Genomic DNA, 10,180 nt, shown 5'->3' on the forward strand with positions numbered 1-10,180 from the left:
ACAAAATATAGATTATCGTCTATAACTACAGTTTTCTGTCCGCAAACTATAGTTTCCAACCGTTAAACCTAGTTTATCGAATTATGATAAGCTTATTTTTGTGAATTTGGCGTGCCATAGATGATTCGATCTTTTTTCAGTTATGTAGCCACATATTGGATTTTAGAAGCCCCAGTGTCCTTAAAAATTGATTTTTACTGACTTAACCTCGTTAACAAAACGTTTGTAGCCGTTTATTGAACACCTTTACCCATTTCTTCATCTCCGAAAATCTGACGAGATATTTAACATAAAAGGATCTGTTGATCCTTATTAATTATTCCTCTAAATTCAGTTATTGAAACGATTATTTATTTATCTCAAATTATGAAAACATTAGCTTAAATGAAATCATTAATCAATCCATTTTGAAACTTATTATTATGATCTGGATTATGGATTGTTTGGTAAAATACTGTAATTGCGTTACCCCCTCCCCTTATTGTATTCTCAAAAATTGTTCTTAAAAATTGAAGGCGAAGGCTTCTTTTTTTATTCTATATATGTCTATGAATATGAATAAAGTGTTGAGAAAAATATGGTATCAATTTATTAAATAAACTGACCTCTATAATTCGTAATTGTTAAAATCGTACATGGCTAAATGGAGAATTTACGCTAAAATTCGCACTCTATATCTAAATCAAGCGACCTTTGATTAGAAATGTAATATCACACGTAGTTCGTAATCAACGACGAATTGAATTGCTTGAAATTATTTATACATCAAGTTATTGTTAATAAAATTTACAGTTTTCAGGAGGTTTTTTTTCTAAATAATCAGCGATATTAAATAGTGCCCTTTTACATTAAAATTACTTTGATTTTATTTCATTGTTTTCTCTATTGATACAGCTCTTTAAAAATGCAATTAATTTTTTCTCAATATTCGTAAACCACTTTTTTAGGAATTGGAAAGCCAATACACACCATACCACCAATCACAAACAATTATTCCTCAAACCTTGTGACTGCCAAAGGAGTCGTGTATAGAACAAAGAAATCAACACGTCAAATAAACAAAGCTACGTGTATGATCACAAGAAATTATCATTCTAAAATGAAAATAGCTGTTATTGTATTGTCATGTTTTAGTGTTGTCATTATTATTGCTTTCGCTTGCTTAAGTCTTAAAAAATATGCACACACTTAAAATGTTGTGAAGTTCTTTTACAATTTAGTTATGTAAAAATATAGTACATACTTTGACGTTATAGAATGATTTTCCAACGTTGTTATACTCAATGATTTTTTTTTTACAATTTGTTTGGATTGAGGATGGTTTTTTCATGATATGATTTTTTTTTTTACAAGGTATCGATTCCCCTGTGAAGAAATTATCATTGAAATGATGTATTACATATTTCATCTGGTTGTAGAGCATTTCTAACATCCTGCAACGATATCAGCTTCGTGTTGTATTAAAAGAGTAAAATGGCGTTTGGTTCCTAAATCGGTTCAATCATTGTTGTTGTCCCTCATTAATTCGGTATTCTGGCCTCTTCTTACTTATCCAGTTATCAAATCATCTTATAATTAGTGAAGCATATCCTTGTCTGAAAGGGACAGATTTAATAACAAGTAATAAAATATAAGAATTAACAAAACCAATTGTCATGACTAAACAGAAGAATGTGGTTTGTAAATTTCACACGTGTGATAAAGTACTCATATCGGAATAAGTATTAGAGTGACGTGATTATATCAAATAGAGGAAGATGACGCCTCATATGCCAAACATTATGATGCAATGCAAACCTATGTAATTAACAATTACTCTCCACTTTGTACATGGGTCACTCTGCTGTAATTTTAGATATTAGTATAAATTGTTGAAAGAAAAAATCTTAAAAGCATGTAGCTTCCTTGTATATAGCTAGAAATTTTAAACGGATGATGTGAAATACGGCTCCAGGAAAAAAATCAAACAAAATATTGTAGGATTTTTGGTCTTATTTTATGTGTACACCGTAATAAAATTCCATAATGAAATACTTTGTTCGTTTTCGGTAATTTTGAAAAGTAATCCCTGTTCAAAAACGGATAAGATATTACTCTAAATAAAAGTGATCTGAATTTGATGCATCATTTGAAAGTGCATTAATGTGTATTGAGAATGGGAAGTTCACAAATAAATAAATTTCGATCACTTCCTGATGTTTTACACATATATTATTGATGTTAATAATTCAAATATTATGCATTGCAAGATGATCAAACTAAATACAGTTATCGACTGTTCTAGTGTAAACTCGTGTGAAAAATGCGGTGTGTTAAATGTAACACGCCATGATGATATTATAATCGATGACTCCAATTGTTCTAAATTCTACCAGAATGCTTTATTTTTCACGCGAATTGTAAGTCCATTTGGCTACAAACAAGGCGGAAAACGGTGTTGTGAGGGAGGCTTGAGGATCGTATCCAACGCTTTAGGTACGTCATTATGTTGATATTTTTGAAGCAAAATAGTATTCGAACACAATATCAAAAACATCATTTTTTTCAATTTAGTGTTGACTCCGGAAGAAATCAGAAAGGAACTATATGTAGATGCGACCAATGTTTCTACAACAGAACAGATATACTCTGTATCCCAACAGTTAGTGGTGGGCACCAATCATCTTCCCGATTATCTAATCTTTGGACTAGGTGGCATCAGCGGATTTCTCTTTTTCACCACCATTGTTACTATTTTGATCTTTTCTGTAAGACGCAGAAATGAACTGCAAACAAAGTATGGCTTAAGTTGAAAGAGGCATAAAACTTTGATTTTATACAAAAGAAATACAACCACTTCATTATTTTACAGACATATATTTCGAATGATAATGCCCATCAATAGTCTTTTGCTAACAAGTGTCTTTATTTTAAACAGAGACAGTTTGCGCGTTTCCCAAGTCGGTTGTAACAATCTTGGTTTTAGCGAAACCCAAATGGAAAGATATATTGGGGAAAATGAAACGACAGTCCAGCGAGTGGTTGACTCTATAAAGTCGAATGAAGTTATTTATGTTAACACATGTGAGAAATGCCAAGAATCCAATGAGTCTGTATCCTCAGATGAAGCCACCTATATGAATACCTATGATGGATACCTTGATGCTAATGACCTTAGACAAGCAGGCCCTATTGAGTCTTCATGTGTGACAACATTTTCATCAAATCAACCTTATGGGTCTAATAAATCTACCTGTAATAACACTTGTGAAGGATATCTGGATGATAAGGACCCTTGCCCTGCAACTTGTGGCGGAGTGACAATGGCTGTTCCTATCCTTCGATTACCTTGGCTGACATCACAACAAAGTCCTGGACTGATTGGAAAAGCTGAGAACATGTTTTAACATTAGCTACTAATGTTGATTTATGTTGAATATCTTCGTTTACATGTACATCAACTTGCATGAGCATGTCCAGACTCTCTACAAAGATAATCACTGAATAATTGGATTGAAAACAGAAAACGGTTAGCAATCATGACTTATATCACACATCATTAAGAGATAAACGATCAAATAATATCAAAAATATGTTTCATCAATCATCGTTATTTTCTACTTGATAATTTTTTACTTTATGTAACATAAACGTTACTGTTTATGATTTTTAAAAAAAATATTTGTTACATTTGTTTTTCATTTAATTATCGTGTGATTATTATTTAGAGGAATAAATCCCAGTACACCATTACTTAAAAATCGATGTTTTTAATAATAACATCAGGGCTACATCTTACCAAAGAACTTTTAAAAAGTCGTTAATTTTTACAGCTCAAGGAAATTTATTTTATTGACATACTTTATACAAAAAACTCATTTCAAATATCTTTTTTTTGTACATTTGAATGGTATTAAAGTGAAGAATTCTGTAGCTCATAAATAATTAGAATTAGATACTACGTTCCTCTAGCTGTAAAAGGTATCCTTCAATTGCAGACCTGCATGACTCACGTTTGGACGTTTGTCGCATTGGAGTTTTAAAAGTCTTCTTATATTTTGATATCCTTTAATTAAAAACGATTAATAGAATAGTATATAAAAATTTTATTGTGCGTGCGCGTGTGTTTGTGTGTATGATTACGTACGTGTGTCTCTGTACTTTGTATCACAGCAAAATTACCTCTCCCAAGTAAGTAAAGGAGACACAGAAAAGTTTTCCGCATTTATAATTGTGCTCACTCATTGGGAACAGTATGTAATGACTTAGCGCCTGTAATTGAAATGCAAACATGTTAATCACATCTTCACGATTACTTTCCAATTCCTATTGGTCCTTTCCCGAAGCGAGTGTTTTTGATCCATAAATTTATTTTTAATTATTCAAAAATGGAAGAAAGAAATTTCAAAAGTAAAATAACATTAAAGATGGTTCTAATACATACGACTTATTCGACTTTAACGAGACCGAGTACAGTTTTCACACAGCGTTTTATTTGAATTGTGACGTCATCTTTTTGCTTGGCTGACGCCATGGTGCTATGGTTTCATCTGCAGATATTCAGCAAAATTTGTCGTTCGAGTCGTAAAATTAATATCATATTGTAGAATAAACATACATGTCTTGAAGTATAAGCTATATTTGAGCTTGGGTCGAAAACTTGAAGAGGATTCAGCAAACCAAACCCTCTGTTTTCTTGCCCTGACTTAATTTAGCTCAATACATGTATTTCAAGACAGTAACCATTTATTATATATAATTATGTAATTTTATGTATTTTTTATCACTTAAATATCTCTGAATGTTTTAATAACACTAAAAAATCACCATTTCCGCCTTAGTCAACTAAAAATAGCCATTATCTGACAACTTCTGAGAAATTGGGCACACAAATTAAACTTTGATAAGACCCCTGGAACAAACCAGGAGGTAAAACGCTTTTTTATTTGGTCATTAGATGTCTTCTAGCGATAACCTTCATATGTAGAACAGGAAAAAATATCCCTAGGGCAAAAGTTTGAAAAAAATGAAAGCAAATGTTCAAAATTGATACATTTCATACAAAATCCCATAGGTTCCTATGTTAAAAACTAACAAACGTTGAGATGACCCCCTAATCAAACGATGTGGTAAATGTTTGATTTTTTGTTTTGTTTTAAAATGATTGATATTTCAGTAGAAACTGGTGTAAGAAATTTCATTAAAAAATCAAGGGCAGAACAAATTAGAACCGCCCTCGTTAAATTAGAATACTGCCAGTCGAGATAAACTATAGGCAATGAAATGTATGCAATAAATCAGATATAATAGTAACAGCGTACATTTTGTTGTAGTAAGAATTAAATGATTTTCCTAGCCGTTCCTTCATGACATAAAACATGGTGGATATGCTTTTCATTTTTTCTTTATATCTACATGACGCCATATTTGTAAATACGCTACCTGTCAAATTATAGACTATAAAACGTATTGTATTTTAACGTTGATTTTATTTCTTCGAGTAATTTTTGATATCTATGATTACATGTTGATTACATGTTATAAGGAATTTCAATGCGAGATTACTATTACTGTGTGCTTGTTAAAGGTAAAAGGTCAAAGATGTACATCAATTATAGGCAATGAGAAACCCGTTTCCAACGTAGCTGAGCGTAATATCTTATCCCACAAAGAAAAAACAATTTCTTACATTAACCAAAACAATAACAAACACTTTATCAAATTGATCGCAAATTCTTATCACAACTGTATTTTCTGATTCATTCATAACTGCAGGGGAGATAAATCCAAAATTGCAATGACAAAGCAAACCATAAGCAGGCGTTTTTTTATCCAATTAAATTATATAGGAACGATTAGATATTTTTATATGAATAAAAAAACCCATTTTGTTATATAATAAAAAGGGGTTAACAGATGTATATGTACATACTTATATAACTATTTGTCATTAACAGATTAAGGAATATATGGGAAGCATCATATATTAGAATTATCGAGAAAACATAAGCAATGCATTTTAGATAACTATATAAAATACATAGTATATAATTTTATGTTTATATTCTACATAATTAAATGATCAAAATCTATTTTATCTATTTAAGCAATATCGTTTTTTATTAAAGGGGATAAGTATTTTTGTTAAAGGCCTTTGTAAATATGTTTGTTAATTGAGTTGTAATTGTTTCTTTGTTAAGAGAGATTCTGTGATTAATGTTTGAAGGGACGAAATTGATTAAAACTATTTTTACACCCCAGCATTTAGACAACTGATTTTCAAAGGACGGGCCTTTGGAAGAGGAAACAAAACAATTGTTTCATCATCATCCCTATAACTGTGTACTGGAATGCACGAACAAAGTGTACTTAATATTTTGCAATGACACTACAATTTATACACTTTTACTTTTAGGTGAAATGTGTCGGTGAGTTTCAGACAAAACGTTGTACACGTTACAAACTAAACGTTAGAGTGGCGGCCGCTATGGGCCTTCGTAGATAAGATGTCTAAGCCAATACCTTCAATTAGAAAGAAAAATGTGAAAATAATAAATGACATTCATCAAGGACAGTTCAAAATATCACGAGTGTCCATATACATTTATTGATCATATCTTGATTCTGCCTATCTTCCGGGAACAGAAATATGTCAATGCTTCAAAATCATCAAGCAGGGTTTTGAAAGATTGTCAACTTATAGTAACTACTCTGTTGTTTGTTCGTTAGTGCAATTGTTTACTAGCATTTACATATAATGGAATTGAACATTCAAATGCTTCTTTGCTCTTACTTAAATGGCTGCAGCCCATGTTTTAAAGTCCAAATTGATACAGCAGTGAATGTGACAGCTGTAGACTGGTCCAGTTGTACAGACACAAGAGAGTTCAACATGACTGTGACAAACTCAGACTCTGTTGTGTTGTACAGAAATTCAACGACCTGCTGCTCGGGAAATCTTACAATCTACTACAGTATCGGTAATTTTATTAGTTTGTAGATATTTATACATGATTAAATGTGTATTACAGGAAAAGGGGGATTTCAATTTGATTTTGCGAAACATCTTAAAGAGTTGTTCTAAATATAGTTTTTATTAACAAGCATGGTTTAAAGAAGAAAAAATAGATAAAAAACATGTTTTGAGTATATGCTTTACACAAAACCATCTGATTACACCTCATTGAAATAACATTTTCTACAAAATCAAAACTTAACGTAAACGGGCATTGTAGTTATTAGCCAGTTTCTTTTCCCGAAAAGATTGAAAAGATTGAAAAGAAAGAATGAGTCATTATTTTTCTTTAAATCATATCGAGGCAAATTACATTTGAATTTTATATAGTTTACATCGAATATCAATTTTGTATATATAGTGTTTAGAAAAACAACTAATGAAATATAAATCGATGGCGTAATATATTCAAAGGGCCAAAAGACGTTTCTCAATTTTAGATAAATTACCATTAAAATTTATTCTTATTTATTTGCATTTAAACCTTTTCAACCCGAACTTGATCTTTGTCCCAGATAAATTCCAAACACAAATATTGTAAACTTGAATGATTTTGATTCCAGATCTCTGGAACCTAAAAGAACTATGAGTTGTCATGCCCATGTCCTGTTTTCTTTCAAAGTTAAATTAATCGGAAGTTAAAAATAATTTTCATGAAATGTACATATTTTACGTCTAAAATAATATAAAAGACATATATTTATTGTTCAAACTTTGGCGTCTTTTTGTTTTTGTATTTTGTTTTCGCAAAGATACCCTTACATGTATATGTAACCAACAGTTTTAACCTTAAGCTTAAGATATTCAAACATTTCGAAAAAAATGTTTAATTTTCTTGTAGCGCCAAGATTTAGAAAAGATTCATAAAAATTACCTAGAAAAAAACCCCGGAGCGTTTAAAATATTATGAAAAGATCAATTATTCAATCAAATTTATTTCCGTTCAAAATTTTAATGTTTTGAAGAAATTATTTTTTGATGTTTAATAATCTAAGACATTGATCATTATTTCGTTCTTTCGTGCATTTCTATTGAACAAAAAGTTAAAGGTTCACAGTACGTGTAGTGATATAGTGAATCTTTTCTCTTTTTAGGGAATGGTATGACTTCACAGACTTTAGATATGACGAAAAAAAGTTCCTCAAACACTGTGACGGACACTGGAGTCGATAACAGAGCACAGAATACAACAGAAACTGACCAGTTGGAGAAAAATAGGACTAAAGCTTACTCTAACGCTTTGGTTGCTGCCATTATTATATTGTCATGTGTCAGTGTGATCATCTTCCTTGCGCTTGCCTTTTTTAGTCTGAGACATACCCCACGTTTTAACATCACTGCGTGTCTCTTACGCTGATTTGAAATTAACAGTCATGTTATTTCAACATGTTAACAAAACTAATCTTAAAAGAGCGTTTCATGCATTGTTCTCGCCTCTTGATCCGCAGCGATCGGATATTCACTCTTCAGAAGATTACCTGGACTAAAAAGGCGTATAGCATAATAAAATGCATATCACACCTTATGGTGTAACATATGCATACGTTGCATAGCTTAGTGATGGATAATATTTTTAAAATTCCAATCTGTGCTGTTGAAAAAATAATTTTAGAAATTTGACTAGCATTGGTGGATTAGAGGTTCTTAGTTCTGTCATCTATGTAACACTGATTTACCATATGTTTATTTGATGAGAGCGACAAAGTACGCTGTTGTGAAAAATGTAAACGATACCAATTAAGCTAATTAAAGCAGATGTTACCAGGTTCAAAACGATCCATATACACGTACAAACTTTTGTTTTACATTGAACCTCATAAAAATATCTACAAGAAAAAACAAATGATGCAGTGGTGTCAAAATAACTGCTACAAATACGCGTTTGAAAGTCTTGTGAGGTATTTATTCATATATTCTTAATGTTCGGGTATTCTAATGTCAATAGATGCTATTTTTTATTTTGTGCATTATTTTGAAACAGGACAAAACATCAAAATAAAATCAAAAACATTACTTTTGAGCAATACAAAAAATGACTGAATCTATACCTTAAATTATTTTTTAAAAATGTCAATAAGAAGTATTTTATATTGTGCGATGCAGCTTTTTATTACGACCATGCTCACACACCATTTGGTGCGTTTTGTATTCACACTCTAAATCGAAACAGCAATATGTGTGTTGACGAAATAATTGATTTGTTGTTTAGAAACACACAATGTATTATTACCGTTGGAATCTTTTTGTAAATTACTCTGCAAGGTTCTTTTTCAACAGCAAATAAAATGTCATATTAGTTATCCTGCAACAATCTTTCATGTGTATAGTTTTAAGTTGTAAAAGGAAAATGAAATTTGTGTATGTTGTGAGCTTTTTTTTTAATTTCTGAGAGTTGTTTAGAATTTTCAAAATGTAACACAAGAATTCGGTATCAGCGATCGTAGAGGTTTTCTGCCAATACCTGCAATAAGTGAGAAAAATGTGAAAATGATAACTGACTATCATCAAATGCAGTTTCAAAATAACACGAGTGTGCATTTATTTTTATCAAACATATCCTGACTCTGACCTATCTTCCGGGAATATAGAAATATTTCAATGCTTTATAATCAACAAGCAGGGTTTTAAAAGATTGTCAAGTTATATGTATTACTTTGTTGTTTGTTCTTTAGTGCAATTGTTTTGCTAGCATCTAGAAATAATGGAATTAAGCATTCAAATACTTCTTTGCTCTTACATTAATTAGTGCAGTCCGTGTTCTAACATCCAAATTGATACAGTTGTGAATGTGTCAACTGTAGACTGGTCCGGTTGTACATATACAAGACAGCACAACATGACAGTGACAAACTCAGACTCTGTGTTGTACAAAAATTCAACGACCCGCTGCTGGGAAAATCTTACAATCCACTGCAACAGATTCATAACTCGATTAATCGGTTATTGTCGTTAAAACACAGGAGCTTACTCCTGAAAACTTATATTAAAAAAAACAAAAGCAAAAAAAAAACCCACAAAAAAACCCGTGAATTTTCAGGGTTCTTCCTATCAGAGCAAGAGTCAGTCAATTCCTGAACCTCGATAACGCAGGATTTAATTATAAAGTATTCCATCAAAATAAATTTTTATCGTATGGATGTGTCTTTTTCCATTTAACAAGATTTTTTTTACTAGAAAGCTTTTCAA

General features: G+C 31.2%; 2 protein-coding genes across 2 annotated transcripts; both read left to right on the forward strand.

The window, feature by feature from the left end:
- The first annotated feature begins 1,259 nt into the window (after positions 1-1,259).
- On the forward strand, positions 1,260-3,834 carry LOC128189871 (uncharacterized). Its single transcript, XM_052861652.1, has 3 exons — positions 1,260-2,475; positions 2,554-2,776; positions 2,918-3,834. The coding sequence occupies exons 1-3, from the start codon at positions 2,196-2,198 to the stop codon at positions 3,384-3,386; spliced, it is 972 nt and encodes a 323-aa protein (XP_052717612.1). The 5' UTR covers positions 1,260-2,195; the 3' UTR covers positions 3,387-3,834.
- A 2,902-nt stretch (positions 3,835-6,736) lies between these two features.
- On the forward strand, positions 6,737-8,351 carry LOC128189872 (uncharacterized). The gene is made up of 2 exons (XM_052861653.1): positions 6,737-6,959; positions 8,089-8,351. Exons 1-2 carry the CDS (start codon positions 6,737-6,739, stop codon positions 8,349-8,351), a joined length of 486 nt encoding a protein of 161 aa, XP_052717613.1.
- Positions 8,352-10,180: the final 1,829 nt, after the last annotated feature.

The sequence above is a fragment of the Crassostrea angulata genome, chromosome 6 (genome assembly GCF_025612915.1).
Source record: "Crassostrea angulata isolate pt1a10 chromosome 6, ASM2561291v2, whole genome shotgun sequence".
NCBI classification, from domain to species: Eukaryota; Metazoa; Mollusca; class Bivalvia; order Ostreida; family Ostreidae; genus Magallana; species Magallana angulata.